The sequence below is a fragment of the Eucyclogobius newberryi genome, unplaced genomic scaffold (genome assembly GCF_026437365.1).
Source record: "Eucyclogobius newberryi isolate DKJ021-1_F unplaced genomic scaffold, fEucNew1.0.hap1 SCAF_3, whole genome shotgun sequence".
In the NCBI taxonomy this organism is placed as follows: domain Eukaryota; kingdom Metazoa; phylum Chordata; class Actinopteri; order Gobiiformes; family Gobiidae; genus Eucyclogobius; species Eucyclogobius newberryi.
The window spans coordinates 35,327,223-35,343,749 of NW_027315945.1; the positions used below are offsets into that span (position 1 = coordinate 35,327,223).

Consider the following 16,527-nt stretch of genomic DNA (forward strand, 5'->3'; position numbering starts at 1 on the left):
CAAACAAATGATGAGAAGGTTCAACATTTTCAGAGTTTTAAAAAGAGTAAATATCTCGTAGAGTGAAATATTAAAGGTGCCATAACATGCTTTTTTTCACGTTTCGTAGTCTATCCTAAGTGTATAATTGATCATAATAAGTGTTTTGCAACACCCATAACATAATAGTTAAGAAATATCACCCAGACCTTGGACCCCCTCACCAACCCGGAAATGCAAACGGCTTGGTTTGAGATTCGCCCCCACCCTTGCGAAGAGCGATCTGGCTCCCCCGCCCAACCCGTGACGTAGTCTCAGAGCGCGTGTGTGCCCCGCCCACCCGTGACGTAGTGTGTGCCCCACAGCTGTCTGCTCCGCGGTGCGCCGCTCCGCGCGAGTGAGTGAGAAAGAGTCTACATTGAGACTAAATAAAACTGGTGTTCATTCTACAGCGTGCGTTCATTCTACAGCGTGCGTACAGTGACGCGTGCCTGGGGTTATGACGTGGTCTTGCACCCACCGCCCGTCAGTTTGGAGATTTGCGGAAAGGAAATAGTCTGTAATATAGCTAAAAACTGCGGGAATCAATCAAAAAAACACTCTGGGTACATATATGAAGCACAAATAGCAATGTAAGAAGGTTAAAAGCTCTGAAGAGTCGATTTTGCATGTTATGGGACCTTTAAGCTTCAGAGTTAATGTGTGAGTGGCATAAAGTAGTATCAATATCACCGTTTGTGGTATTAATCAAACTTCAAATAGTTTTATGTTCAGTCCTCGTTTAGACCTAGTTTCTTTGTCCAGTTATTCTATTAAAACATGTATATTTACCTTAAAGAGCATCCTAAAGGAAAACAGGTAGTCGCATGTGGTAATTTTAGAGACAAAAATACAAATATTTCCTTATCAACTATCTTTTTATGTAAGCTCTTTTGATGAATTTCCAGCGCTGACGTAATATGCAAATGTGTTTGTGTGACAACGTCTTTGCCCTCTGACACAAGGAGCAAGTTTTTACTGTGGGGTTTTTTGCTCTTTCAAACTGAAGACCGTATTTTCCTCAGAAAGAGCTTTTGCTGGTGTTTTTCTGCCCGTGGTGCCCTTGTCTGACCTTGGTCTCCTCTGTGCCACTGACTAACTTTCTACCTCTGCAAAGGCCCCCATCCACTCTACAATATGAAATAAATAAATCATAAAAAAGTCTGTAACTCGCAATGATGTCAAGCCCAGTCTTTAACTATTTGTGAAAGCTAAAATATAACATTATAATACACTTTACTTTTACTTTATTGACCAAAATCAAAGCATTTTCTCAGTTTTTTGGGGTGTTGTTTAATCTCACAGCTCCTGTTATTAGCCTGATATACACTTCACACAGCTCCTGTTATTAGCCCGATATACACTTCTCACAGCTCATGTTATTAGCCTGATATTCACTTCTCACAGCTCATGTTATTAGCCTGATATACACTTATCACAGCTCATGTTATTAACCTGATATACACTTCACAGCTCAGGTTATTAGCCTGATATACGCTTCACACAGCTCATGTTATTTGCATGATATACACTTCTCACAGCTCATGTTATTACCCTGATATACACTTCTCACAGCTCATGTTATTAGCCTGATATACACTTATCACAGCTCATGTTATTAGCCTGATATACACTTCTCACAGCTCATGTTATTAGCCTGCTATACACTTCACACAGCTCATGTTATTTGCATGATATACACTTCACACAGCTCATGTTATTAGCCTGATATACTCTTCTCACAGCTCATGTTATTACCCTGATATACACTTCTCACAGCTCATGTTATTAGCCTGATATACACTTCTCACAGCTCATGTTATTAGCCTGATATACACTCCACACAGCTCATGTTATTAGCCTGATATACGCTTCTCACAGCTCATGTTATTAGCCTGATATACACTTCTCACAGCTCATGTTATTAGCCAGATATACACTTCTCACAGCTCATGTTATTAGCCTGATATACACTTCACACAGCTCATGTTATTAGCCTGATATACACTTCACACAGCTCATGTTATTAGCCTGATATACACTTCTCACAGCTCATGTTATTAGCCTGATATACTGTTCACACAGCTCATGTTGTTAGCCTGATATACGCTTCACACAGCTCATGTTATTAGCCTGATATACTGTTCACACAGCTCATGTTATTAGCCTGATATACACTTCTCACAGCTCGTGTTTTTAGCCCGATATACGTGTCTCACAGCTCATGTTATTAGCCCGATATACGCTTCACACAGCTCATGTTATTAGCCTGATATACACTTCTCACAGCTCATGTTATTAGCCTGATATACACTTCAAACAGCTCATGTTATTAGCCTGATATACACTTCACACAGCTCATGTTATTAGCCTGATATACACTTCTCACAGCTCATGTTATTAGCCTGATATACACTTCACACAGCTCATGTTATTAGCCTTATATACACTTCTCATAGCTCATGTTATTAGCCTGATATACACTTCTAACAGCTCCCGTTATTAGCCTGATATACACTTCACACAGCTCATGTTATTAGCCTGATATACACTTTTCATAGCTCATGTTATTAGCCTGATATACACTTCTAACAGCTCCCGTTATTAGCCTGATATACACTTCTCACAGCTCATGTTATTAGCCTGATATACACTTTTCATAGCTCATGTTATTAGCCTGATATACACTTCTAACTGCTCCCGTTATTAGCCTGATATACACTTCACACAGCTCATGTTATTAGCCCGATATACGCTTCACACAGCTCATGTTATTAGCCCGATATACACTTCACACAGCTCATGTTATTAGCCTGATATACACTTCACACAGCTCATCTTATTAGCCTGATACACACTTCTCACAGCTCATGTTATTAGCCTGATATACACTTCACACAGCTCATGTTATTAGCCTGATATACACTTCTCACAGCTCATGTTATTAGCCTGATATACACTTCTCACAGCTCATGTTATTAGCCTGATATACACTTCTCACAGCTCATGTTATTAGCCTGATATACGCTTCTCACAGCTCATGTTATTAGCCTGATATACACTTCACACAGCTCATGTTTTTAGCCCGATATACACTTCTCACAGCTCATGTTATTAGCCTGATATACACTTCTCACAGCTCATGTTATTAGCCTGATATACGCTTCACACAGCTCATGTTATTAGCCTGATATACACTTCTCACAGCTCATGTTATTAGCCTGATATACTGTTCACACAGCTCATGTTATTAGCCTGATATACGCTTCACACAGCTCATGTTTTTAGCCCGATATACACTTCTCACAGCTCATGTTATTAGCCTGATATACACTTCTCACAGCTCATGTTATTAGCCTGATATACACTTCTCACAGCTCATGTTATTAGCCTGATATACACTTCACACAGCTCATGTTATTAGCCTGATATACACTTCACACAGCTCATGTTATTAGCCTGATATACACTTCACACAGCTCATGTTATTAGCCTGATATACGCTTCACACAGCTCATGTTATTAGCCTGATATACGCTTCACACAGCTCATGTTATTAGCCTGATATACACTTCTCACAGCTCACGTTATTAGCCTGATATACACTTCCCACATTAGTTTGAGGTATAAAGCATGTCCTACCGGTGCTGAGATTGCCAAAAAAGGTTTGAAAAGCAAAGTGAAGAACATTAAAGGAGCTTTGGGTGATATAAAGTGAATGTCCTGCTCCTCTCTCTCCGCGGCCCAGCCCAGCACAATGTAGCATCGTCGCTACGTGGGCCGCTAACCGCATTTCACATCAACTTTGGACATTCTGCCAAAAAACCCGGCGCTTCGGTTACTTGTTAATTCACGGCGCGTTGCAGAAAACCTCGGAATAAACGATAAACATCAGTCACGTAGGAGTAAACTTAGCCTTTGCTTCAAAACACTGTGTGGGTTGCCATGGTTCACGGAGAAATGAGCCGCCGCGTTTGTTCGCCGCGCTAAAGAAACCGGGGTTATTTCAGCGTGATTTCATAATCACATTATAACGTGTTCATTTACAGCTGGAAATGAAAGCGACTTGAATGTAGAATGTGAGATCTACAGACAATATTAACCCAGTGTGTGATCGTCTGCTCCACCTGGACTCTGCATCACAGTCCGGGTGGAGCCAGGTGGAGCCAGGGCCAGGTGGTGCCAGGTGGAGCCATGTAGAGCCACGTGGAGCCGGGTGGAGCTGGGTGGAGCCAGGTGGAGCCGGGTGGAGCCAGGTAGAGCCAGGTGGAGCCGGGTGGAGCCAGGTGAAGTCCAGGTGGAGCCAGTTGAAGTCCAGGTGGAGCCGGGTGGAGCCAGGTGAAGTCCAGGTGGAGCCAGTTGAAGTCCAGGTGGAGCCAAGTGGAGCCAGGTGGAGCCAGTTAGAGCCAGGTGGAGCCAGGTGGAGTAAGGTAGAGCCAGGTGGAGCCGGGTGAAGCCAGCTGGAGCCAGGTGGAGCCGGGTGGAGCCAGGTGAAGTCCAGGTGGAGCCGGGTGGAGCCAGGTGGAGCCAGGTGAAGTCCAGATGGAGCCAAGTGGAGCCAGGTGGAGCCAAGTGGAGCCAGGTGGAGCCAGGTGAAGTCCAGATGGAGCCAAGTGGTGCCAGGTGGAGCCAGGTAGAGCCACGGGGAGCCGGGTGGAGCTGGGTGGAGCCAGGTGGAGCCGGGTGGAGCCAGGTAGAGCCAGGTGGAGCCAGGTCAAGTCCAGGTGGAGCCAAGTGGAGCCAGGTGGAGTAAGATAGAGCCAGGTGGAGCCAGTTAAGATAAGATATTCCTTTATTGTCCCACATGGGGAAATTTCATTGGTGCAACGCAGGTAGATACAGAGGTAGATACAGAAGAACAGATCACTTATAGGAAGTCTGAAAAACGCTTTCAGTAGAAGATCTCCTATAAATAAATAAAATAACACCCATAGACAAATAAATAAATAAATACATAAATACCATTGCATGTGATCACAACAGTAATTGCACATGAATATGTGTCACTACAGCACATAGATTGCACATGCATTTCACAGTAATTGCACATGAATTGCACATGAATTCCAACAGCAATTGCACTTATGACAGAATTGCACATGGTTAGGTCAGTACTGAGAGTGTTCAGGACTAACAGTGTTTGTTATAAAGTCTGACAGCAGCAGGAAGGAAAGACCTGCGAAACCTTTCCTTCACACAGCGAGGGTGGATCAGTCTCTCACTGAAGCTGCTCTCCAGAGCGCAGAGAGTGTCCTGCAGGGGGTGACACTCATGGTCCAGCATAGATGTGAATCTAGCCGGGACCCTTCTGTCCCCCACCTCCTGCACCGAGTCCAGAGCACAGCCCAGGACGGAGCTGGACTTCTTGATGACTCTGTCCAGCTTCCTCCTCTCCCTCTCTGTGATGCCGCTGCTCCAGCAGGCCACACCGTACAGGAGGGCTGATGCCACCACAGAGACGTAGAAGGTCTTCAGGAGTGGCCCTGTCACTCCAAAAGACCTGAGTCTCCTCAGGAGGTAGAGCCGACTCTGGCTCTTCCAGTACAGTGCGTCCGTGTTATGAGTCCAGTCCAGTTTGTGGTTCAGATGAACACCCAGGTACTTGTATGAGTCCACTCTCTCAATGTCCCGTCCCTGGATGTTCACTGGTGAGGGGGCAGTGGGGTGGCGTCTGCGTAAATCCACCACCATCTCCTTGGTCTTCCCCGCGTTGATGAGGAGGTGGTTCCGCTGACACCAGTCCACAAAGTCCTGCGCCAGTCCTCTGTACTCCGCGTCATCGTCTTCCGTAATGAGTCCGATGATGGCAGAGTCATCAGAGAACTTCTGCAGGACACAGCTGTCCGTGTCATGTCTGAAGTCTGCAGTGTAAAGGGTGAAGAGAAAGGGAGCGAGGACAGTGCCCTGGGGCGCCCCCACACTGCAGGTCCGAGTGTCAGACACACAGTTCCGGGCTCTCACAAACTGGGGTCGGTCTGTGAGGTAGTCCAGGATCCACTCTGCCAGGTCATACTCCACACCAGCCGTCTCCAGCTTGTCCCTCAGGAGCAGCGGCTGGATGGTGTTGAAGGCGCTGGAAAGATCGAAGAACAGAATCCTCACAGAGCTGCCAGGCTTTTCCAGGTGAGAGAGAGAGCGGTGCAGCAGGGAGATGACGGCGTCCTCCACTCCGATGCCAGGCCGATATGCAAACTGCAGCGGGTCCATGGCTGAGCTCACGGTGGAGTGGAGGTGGTCCAGGACTAGCCGCACCAGGGTATTCATCAGGTGGGACGTGAGAGCCACAGGCCTGAAGCTGTTGAGGTCTTTGGGGCGCGGTGTCTTAGGCACAGGTACCAGACAGGAGGTCTTCCAGACCTGTGGTACCACCCTCAGCTTCAGGCTCATGTTGAAGACATGCTCCATAACTCCACACAGTTCATCTACGCAAGAAGTGAGCATTTAAATCATTCACCCACTGTCGATCCCCCTCTGTCTGTGCAGGGGTTTTTTTGAAGCCCGAGATGGTTTTCAGGCTCCTCCACACTCCCTGAATGTTCTTCTGCTGCAGCTGCTCCTCCATCCTCCTCTTGTAGCCGGCTTCAGCCTGCCTGATCTTCCTCCTCAGCTCCTTCTGCACAGTCCTCAGCTCCTCCTTGTTCCCTGACCTGAAGGCTCTCTTCTTCTCCTTCAGCAGAGCCTTCAGTTCACGGTTAATCCATGGCTTGTTGTTTGGAAAACACCGCACCGTCCGGGAGGGAACAATGTTCTCAAAACAGAAGTTGATGTAGTCCGTGATGCACTCTGTGATGGTGTTGATGTCCTCCCCATGTGGGTCATAAAGCTCAGTCCAGACAGTGGTGCTGAAGCAGTCCCTCAGAGCCTCCTCGCTCTCAGCAGACCACATCCTCACCTCACGGGACACCACAGGCTGCCTGCGCACGATGGGTTCATACACAGGCCTCAGATGTACAAGGTTATGGTCCGAGCTGCCCAGGGGAGGGAGGGGGGAAGAGGAATGAGCCTCCTTGGTGTTGGCAAAAAACAAGTCCAATGTTCTATTGTTCCTGGTGGGGCAGGTAACATACTGGGTGTATGTTGGTAGAACAGAAGAGGGAGAAGCGTGGTTAAAGTCACCAGAGACGAGGAAGAGAGCCTGTGGGTGCTGTGTTTGCAGCCTACAAGTGCAGGAGAGCAGTGACAAGCATTTTCAGCATTGGCAGACGGGGCCACATAGACTGCGATCAAAATCACATGTGAGAACTCCCGGGGCAGATAATATGGCCTCATGCCAATAGCCAATAGTTCAATATCCTTGTTACATAGCTGCTCCCTCACTGTGCAGTGTTCGTGTTTGGACCAGCTCGTGTTCACATACATCACCAGACCTCCACCTCTTTTCTTCCTGCATTCTCTCGTTCTGTCCGCCCGCAGCAGATGAAAATTGTCCAAACCTACAATAGAGTCTGGCATTTCTGCTGTTAACCAGGTCTCTGTGAAAATCAAGACGCTGCTGTCCCTATAAATCCTCTGGGACCGCATGAGGCTCGCTATTTCCGTCATTTTATTTTGAAGGGACCTCACGTTACCCATGACTAAGGCGGGAACCGACTTCCTGTTTCCTCCTCTCTTCTCTCGGAGTTTACGTCCAGCCCGTCTGGCTCGTTGCGTTTTCCTTAGGATGTCCGCCGGGATAACGTGACGATCTCCGGGTAAGACGACTGTTCTCCGCAGTTTCATGAGTTCCTCCTTTGTGTAAACGCGGTACGGCGCCGGCCGGGGGGCGGGGCCGGAGCCGGGGGACTCAGAGCCAAGGCACATAGCAACGACACGACGAAAACACTCAATCCAGCCGAATAAAGTCAAAACAAGTTAATTTAAAGCGATTTAGAGCCAGGTGGAGCCAGGTGGAGTAAGGTAGAGCCAGGTGGAGCCGGGTGGAGCCGGGTGGAGCCAGCTGGAGCCAGGTGGAGCCGGGTGGAGCCAGGTGGAGCCAGGTGAAGTCCAGGTGGAGCCAAGTGGAGCCAGGTGGAGTCCAGGTGGAGCCAAGTGGAGCCAGGTGGAGTAAGGTAGAGCCAGGTGGAGCCAGGTGGAGCCGGGTGAACTCGACCCCGCCTTTTCTGCCCTAAACTTTGGAACGCTTTCACCCACATAAAGATTGCGGCAGTGTCTTTTTCAGTCTTTTATCAGTTTATAAACTATACAATATACACAGGTATATTACACATTTTGTGTCTTTATTAGCCTCAAACCCGTGGATCTGAGCTCAAACCTCGATTGTTTAAACCCGTGTGGGAATCCAGGATGTTCGTGTCTATGTGCAGAGGAGTGAAGCAACTGCAGCGCCAGGTTTCAACAAACTGACTCAAAAACTATCTTTTAGAGACGTGTCTTTGTAGCTTGAGGCTCTGTTCACGTTTCCAATGATTAGACGTTAGTTAGAAACACAGGAAGTTGTTAAACATAGAACGCTCGTTTGTGTAATGAATTGGTGGGTAAAGTGAGCTTATTTAATGCATTTAGCGCAGCGGCTAAGTGTGACAGTTTAGCTCAGTAGGCGAGGCCTTCACTCAAAGCCCACCCTCCTATTTCGTATTTTCGCAGCCGTCTCATCCAGTTTTCAGCTCATTAAACAACTGTTTTTTGCACGAAACCACAAGAATCTGCCTGGTGTTTGTTGAATACAGACCGCAGTGCAACAGGTGATCTGCAAGTGACCTAAACCACACCCTGGAGTCAGTGAACACGAGGCGTTAACCGCAGAGGACACAGAGAGAGCATATTCTCAATAATAGGCAATTACAATCCATGTTTTAGTTTGTTTTTGTGTGTATAGGTGGATGGTGAAATGTACTATAACAGGTTTCAGCATAGGGCATAAATACAGGCCTATTGTGGAGTAAGTGTCTGTGGTGTTTGGGAGTCCCTTATATCAACCATCTATTTGTCATTCCATGTTCTAACCGGCCCTGCCTGAAGATGATGTAATGTGAACTGAAAACATGGACACAGCAAAAGCCTCCAAATCTCCATGTGTCTCCAGCAGAATTTTACAGTCACTAAACCCGCTCTCCCACCGAACACTTCTCAACGTGACAGCGCGGTCTGGGGCATTTTTCACATGGACTCACAATTCACAACACTCCAACTGACTTTCCTCTCACCTCCATTCCACTTTCTGCCTCAAAAAACCTATAAAAAACGTCTCCACTTTTCCCTCCGACGACAAGCTTCCTGACAAACTGCTCCGTGTGTTTCTGATTGAAAACGAGCCGCTGTAGCTGTCGTGGCAGCACTATTTTTGCAGCATTGTCTCCGGATAATGTGAGTAAACTCCATTTGGTGTAAGCAAGTGGCGTGATCAAGCCGTGGACAGCGTGTACGTCGGCTCCTCGGGGCCCGGCCGGTGCTTCACACGTTTAAGAGCCACACATCACTTGTGAAGGGTGTTGTTTATTTTGTCTCAAACTTGCTAATCGTTTTGGTAAAAAAATAAGTACATAAAGTACCTTGATTCTGTTCAGGAGGTGAATATTAATTATATGATAGTATAGTATAGAATATATTTCTTCGATACTTTTAGCGTTTAAAACATATTAAAAAAAACTACAAATATCACAATGTACCAGTACTTTGTTTTGTGTGTGTACTGGTATTTGTCCAGCACTGAAAAATATAGCAAACAAAGTACAACAAATAATACTACACGGCAAAAATATGTGAGTTTGTTCACTTAATATTAACATTGCTTCAATGTGTGGGTTTTGCTATAGATTTGTAGCTGTTACACATGTTAGAACTTTCATTTAGTCTGATATTAATCCAGTGACAGTTTAAGATGCTAATGGTAAATTCAGAGTTCATTCAAAAGTATTCTGAGCTCTAAAGTGTAATACATGTATTCACCAGCAGGGGCCCGGCGGATTATTGGGTCGTTCCATTGATCTTTGTCTACTTTTTTTTTTGTCTATCTGTGTGGACGATTTGCACATTTAACATTCGTTTTTTACCTCTCCATCCTGAGCTAAGTTGGTCAAAATCAGCCTCAACAGCAACAAAAATAATAATGTTGGTATAACTGCAAAATATAATCTATATTAAACAATCGCTAACATCGATAAGGCATTTAACTGAACATTTCTTCTTATTTATACACCTTTTGAGTCTCAAGTTGTCGTTTCTGTGACTTTTGAACGTTCAGCTGAAGCGAACGTGTAAAAGAACAATTAAAATATCATCTCAAAGTTAAAGAACGTTGGAATAAGAAAAAGAAGCCGGCGCAAATTGTTTCAGTATTTGATAATCCGACGATAATGAGTCCACTCGAAATGAATAATAAAGGAAAAGAAATCTCAATTACAGAAGCCGAACTTGACAAACTTGCTTACTCTCTCAGAAATGACGGATCGTTTTCCTCTTTGTCGGTCCGACCGCTTGGCTAATTTGTGATTGTGAAGCCGTCGCGGGAGCACAGAGAGGGCACGGTAACGGATGACACGCCCTAACGCCGAATCTGAAGCCTCGGCAGCACAGTCTCCTCTCACAAATGTGACGCCGTCGGCCCCGGTAACGGATGACACACCCTAACGCAGAATCTGAAGCTTCTGCAGCACTGTCTTCTCTCACAAATGTGACGCCGTCGGCCCCGGTAACGGATGACACGCCCTAACGCCGAATCTGAAGCCTCGGCAGCACCGTCTCCTCTCGCAAATGTGATGCCGTCGGCCCCGGTAACGGATGACACCCCCTAACCCCGAATCTGAAACCTCGACAGCACCATCTCCTCTCACAAATGTGACGCCGCCGGCCCCGGTAACGGATGACACGCCCTAATGCCAAATCTGCAGCTTCTGCAGCACCGTCTTCTCTCACAAATGTAACGCCGTCGGCCCCGGTAACGGATGACACGCCCTAACGCCGAATCTGAAGCCTCGGCAGCACCGTCTCCTCTCACAAATGTGACGCCGTCGGCCCCGGTAACGGATGACACGCCCTAACGCCGAATCTGAAGCCTCGGCAGCACCGTCTCCTCTCACAAATGTGACGCCGTCGGCCCCGGGTCAAACGCGACAAAGTCCCGGTCAATAGCGTTTGCACTGACCCGTTGGTCCGGACTGGGATTTACCACCACAAAAAACAACAACATCTTAATCAGGCACAATTATTTCTGTTTGTATAATTTGAGCGAAACGTGGAATATCTTCATGTTCTTTTTGAGACTCTTGATATATTTAATTCTGCTTGTTTCAAAATATTAGAGAGGTGAATGTCGAAGTGCATGTTATGACTGATTATGTTTTCCATGTTTTTGGCGAGATAGTAGTAAATATTTATCGTTGTGTACCAGTGAAGTCGCAGTTTAAGAAAATAAAATTGAATGAAAATTGGCAGTTGGTCGTAGAAAAATATCCAAACGTTATTGAACTCCATATTCCAAAACGTAGGAACTGATTATGCACATGAATTCACGAAAATAAAGGTGTCGTCGCGTTTTATTCTAAATGAAGATAAACTGTAGCCCTTGTTTACAGTTTGGTTGCTAGGTAACAGTTATAGCTGCACTGTACGGCCAAGAAGTACAATTATAAACTTCACCAACACCATCAAACTAGGAAATAGCAAACTATTAAACTATACACTATCCGTATTCCTGTTTCTACGCTTGCAATCGCTCAAGTACACACTATGAATACTTTTTTACAGGGCCAAAGTACATCTAAACTCAATATAATATGACCTATTTTATACTGTGATACATTGATACTTCTAAAATATATTAATCTCGTTACCATCTCCAAAAGCCTTCACTATTCCATCATTTCTGTATCATTTCTTTTCTTTTACGACTCCCTCCGCATCTAAACTAATATGTTTTACCGTCTCGTTGGACCGATCGATAGCGAGCGTCCAAATATTTGCAGCGCGCCCGTAATAAAGATCGACTTTAATTTGTTAACTGCATTTTCCCGCGCGCAGATTTTTATGCTTTTGTTTTGGAGCGGCCATAAGTGAGTTGTCGCCTTGCGCTGTTGCTGTCGGCAGCCAATTTAGCCGCAGTCAAAGGAGGTGATAAAGCGATGGCGGTAATGAAGAGGAGGCGGCGGTGATGAACGGCGGCCTAAACACGCCGCAGTCAGCAAAGTTTGAAAAAAACTTTGGGTAACGACCGCGAGCGGAGAGGAAGAAGCATTTTTCGCGCCGTTTATTATGATTTTTATTGAAAGTCTTGGTTGCAAAGCTGATGACGTTACAGTTGTGTGCTTTCTGTGTATGGTCAGCGCAAACAGGAAGTGCATAGTAATGTTGTGTCTTTGGGCAAGACAGTAAACATTTTGCGTTGTCTCTGCATTAGGGATGTCACGATTGTACGGTTGATCGATATTTGTGATTGTTCCGGTCACAATGTTATCGTGAAAAACCCCAAAAATTATAATTGTGACGGTTTAAGAAGCAAAATTGAGTATTTTTAGTTCAATATAACATCCAAAAGTTAGACTTAAATGTAAATCACCTTTTTATCTGGCTGTTTTGTTTGTCAAATTTGACTTTCTTTTGGCTTTCAGAAAGTTTAATTTAAATAAATATTTCGCTGTTGTTTGCTCACAGTCTCAATAATTGTGCGAACCAAAAATAATAATGATTGTGACAGTTTTAGAAGCAAAATTAAGTCTTTTTAGTTCAATCTAGTATCCAAAAAATAGACTTAAATGTAAATAACCTTTTTATCTGTCAAATTTGACTTTATTTTGTCTTTCAGAAAGTTTAATTTAAATTCAGATTTCCCTGTTGTTTGGACAGAGTCTCATGAATAATCGTTAAATCGTGATGTTTCCTCTGGCAATAATCGTTAAACAAAAATGTTCAGCACGGTAAATGTTATACGTTTGAGGTAAAATAAGACTAGATACAGAGCAGTGGCTGAAAGTAAAGACAGACTCAGTTAATAAATAAAAATAATAATCACTTTTTTAGCTGAATTGCCGCCTCCAGCCACTAGGGGCCACTGTAGCGTGGAGAGAAATCCGCAGATAAGAGCAAATAACACGTCACATTTACACAGCGATCGCAGAGACACATTTCTTTGAACAGTGAATTCAATTTGACCCTATTGCCCCACAAAATAATATATAATTTAAATCGTAAAGGCTTCTAGTGAAAAGAGAAACGCAGTATTTGTAGAAGAAGAGTCATCCCGACGAAATCTCAACCCGCCTTACCTTCGTCTTCTCCATGTGCGTCGGGGGGAGCAGTGCCTTTGAGCGCTCGGCAATTTTCTGTCAAACAAAAGATAACAAAGACGTACATTTTCAGACGCCCCGCTGACTGACACGTTCACAAAAGTATATGTATTGTTTTAATCTTAAATTATATCGCTGGAAATGTATTTGAAGTTACCTTTTGCAGGTCCCCATAGCGCTGCACGGCGTCGGAAAGCTCGCTCTTTAGTCTGGTCAGGCGGAGGCGGTCTTGCTGCACACAAAACGCAATCGTTCTCAATAAAAATACAGATAAAGAACGTTAGAATTGGATAACATATTACACATTTTAGGCGTTTTACAGTACTTTGTAAAGCACAGGCTTGCAAAAATACCTCCGGCATTAGCCATTCCTGACAGCAGATGGCGCTAGGCCTGTATCTGTTTGCCGGATGAAAACAAAAGCAGTTTGTGACGAGCTAAAAGTCCAGCTCGTGCCGCACTTCTGAGCGGAATCAATCTGAGCGTGCAGATGTTCAGTGTCAACGACGAGCCTGATCGAGCATTACTGTGTGACGTATTTAAGTTACGCAGAGGTATTTTGTACTTAGAAAAAGAGTAAATCGAAATAGTATGAAACACCAGAGATAGAGGCTTCACAGGTCTTTCCTTCTGCCGCTGTCAGACTACAACAAACACTGTTAGCCCTGAACATGTGTCATTCATCTTCATACTCGTGTGCAATACTGTCATATTCATGTGCAATACTGTCATATTCATGTGCAGTACTGTCATATGCATGTGCAATACTGTCATATGCATGTGCAATACTGTCAAAGTCATGTGAAATACTGCCATATTCATGTGCAATACTGTCATATGCATGTGCAATACTGTCAAAGTCATGTGAAATACTGCCATAACCATGTTCAATAGTGTCATAATCATCATCTCTAAAAGTACTGTAGGAGGTAGAGCGTTTAGCTACCAAGCTCCTGTGTTATGGAATCAGCTCCCGACCCATGTTAAATATGCTGACACAGTCTCTTCATTTAAGTCCAGGCTTAAAACGTTCCTCTTCGAAATCGCTTATGGTCAGACTAGTTAGGAACAGAAAGATAAACCCACAGCTTCAGCTACGCTGCCCTAGGAGTAACTATGCTGGGGGAAGTATGACAGCTTGAGCACTATCCTCTTCTTCTTCTGACTACTTATGCTTTCAAACAATATTTATTTTTTGATTCCACTTGCAAACTGTTCACCGCCTTCTTTTCTTTCTCTCACTCCTGAGGACCTGTGGACCCAGATGCCCCTCCCCTGGTGAAGTGGTCCCTGCCCTGTGTGGACGGTCCCTCATCTGCCTGAAGAGTGGCTCCAGTTCGCCTCAGTCGGTCCCTCATCTGCCTGAAGAGTGGGTCCAGCTCGCCTCCGACGGTCCCTCTTCTGCCTGAAGAGTGGGTCCAGCTCGCCTCCGACGGTCCCTCATCTGCCTGAAGAGTGGGTCCAGCTCGCCTCCGACGGTCCCTCGTCTGCCTGAGGACTGGGTCCAGCTCGCCTCCGACGGTCCCTCATCTGCCTGAAGAGTGGGTCCAGCTCGACTCAGTCGGTCCCTCATCTGCCTGAAGAGTGGGTCCAGCTCGACTCAGTCGGTCCCTCATCTGCCTGAAGAGTGGATCCAGCTCGACTCCGACGGTCCCTCATCTGCCTGAAGAGTGGGTCCAGCTCGCCCCCGACGGTCCCTCTTCTGCCTGAAGAGTGGGTCCAGCTCGACTCAGACGGTCCCTCATCTGCCTGAAGAGTGGGTCCAGCTCGACTCAGTCGGTCCCTCTTCTGCCTGAAGAGTGGGTCCAGCTCCAGTCTCCTTGTGTCCGTCTGTCCGTCTGTGAGAGTCGGATCTCTCCTTCACTGGAACTCCTCCAGGTTTCTACGCTTTTTTCCCAAAGAGGTTTTTTTTGTAGTTTTTCCTGGCCGAGAAGGAGAGTCTAAGGACAGAGGACCCTGGGACATCGTCCCTCGCCACCACAGACATTGTCTGACTTCATCGCCACCACAGACATTGTCTGACTTCATCGCCACCACAGACATTGTTGATTCATTTCTCCCTGTGGCCCTCAGAGGCAACTGTTGTTGTGATTTTGGGCCTTACAAAAATAAATTGATTTGATTTGATTTGATTTGATGTGCAATATTGTCATAATCATGTGCAATATTGTCATAATCATGTGCAATACTGTCACATTCATGTGCAATACTGTCATATGCATGTGCAATTCTGTCACATTCATGTGCAATACTGTCATATTCATGTGCAATACTGTCATATTCATGTGCAATACATAATGTCAATCATCTTGGTGCAATATTCTCTCCATATAACAGCTAAGAGTGTCACTATTGTTAATTTATATAGTATAAGAGGTTTTTTATTAAGAGTTAAGTTTTATTAAGATCTTTTTTATGTTGTGTGTTTTGTGTTGCAACACTGGAATCTCCCCATTGTGGGACAAATAAAGGTTTATCTTATCTTATCTTTTCTATGTGTTATTAGCAGATGAATTGACTTTAAACTCACTTTCTTTAGAGTCCAAATCTGTTTTAGTGCGATAAAGATATATAAAATATCCCATCCCTTCAACTATAACATGATATGAAGAATAGTAGAATGCTCTGCCTAGAGGATCCCAACTTTGCAAATGATTTCTTCCAGTGCAAAACAGCCCATTGAGAGTATAAAAAAGCAGGACGAACCCGTGAGGAGCCGCTGATGATGTCGGAGAGCTGCTTGACGAGCTGGCTGGTGGCCGTGATGACTTTGTTGGTCTGCTGTTGTGTCGAATGTCTGAGGAAAGATGGGACAAGCGTTCTGTTACGTTCAGATGTTTCAGGCGGTTTATCCCGGGCGCGGCGGAGAGCGTCACCTCCAATCAGCGAAAACAGACTCGTACAAAAGAAAAGGGTAAATTATGCCACTTCGCCTCATTCAGAACGGTTTGTGACGGTGTAAACGGAGCTAAATCCAATACACGCAGTAAAAACTCATCATCAATGTTAGTATTAGCTAGATTTGCTTCAATTTTCTTCCCGCTACGTTTTATTGTTCGAGAAGACATTAATTTCTTTGACGCTCCCTACAGTGTCCGCAGAGGGTCAAACTCGTTGAAATGACAGAAATGGCTTGTCGTGCGCCTTCATTTGTAAAACAACAAATGAGTAAATACTATTCTCTTTTCTACACTCTCATTGGACAGTTCTAGACGAGGCGCGGGCTAAACAGGAACGTGCGTATTCAATCACAACATCCATTCATTGTATTAAGTCGTTGCCATTATTTGTG

The 16,527-nt window shown here is 45.2% G+C and overlaps 1 protein-coding gene across 1 annotated transcript in view; it reads right to left on the reverse strand.

Moving 5' to 3' along the window:
- Positions 1-16,527, reverse strand: part of tsnare1 (T-SNARE Domain Containing 1) — a 198,100-nt gene that overhangs the window by 87,548 nt on the left and 94,025 nt on the right. The window contains exons 5-7 of the mRNA XM_072461107.1: positions 15,942-16,032; positions 13,393-13,467; positions 13,215-13,271 (exon numbers count right to left, since the gene is read on the reverse strand). Of these exons, the coding sequence (XP_072317208.1) occupies positions 13,215-13,271; positions 13,393-13,467; positions 15,942-16,032 (223 nt within the window). The remainder of the gene's footprint in view (positions 1-13,214; positions 13,272-13,392; positions 13,468-15,941; positions 16,033-16,527) is intronic.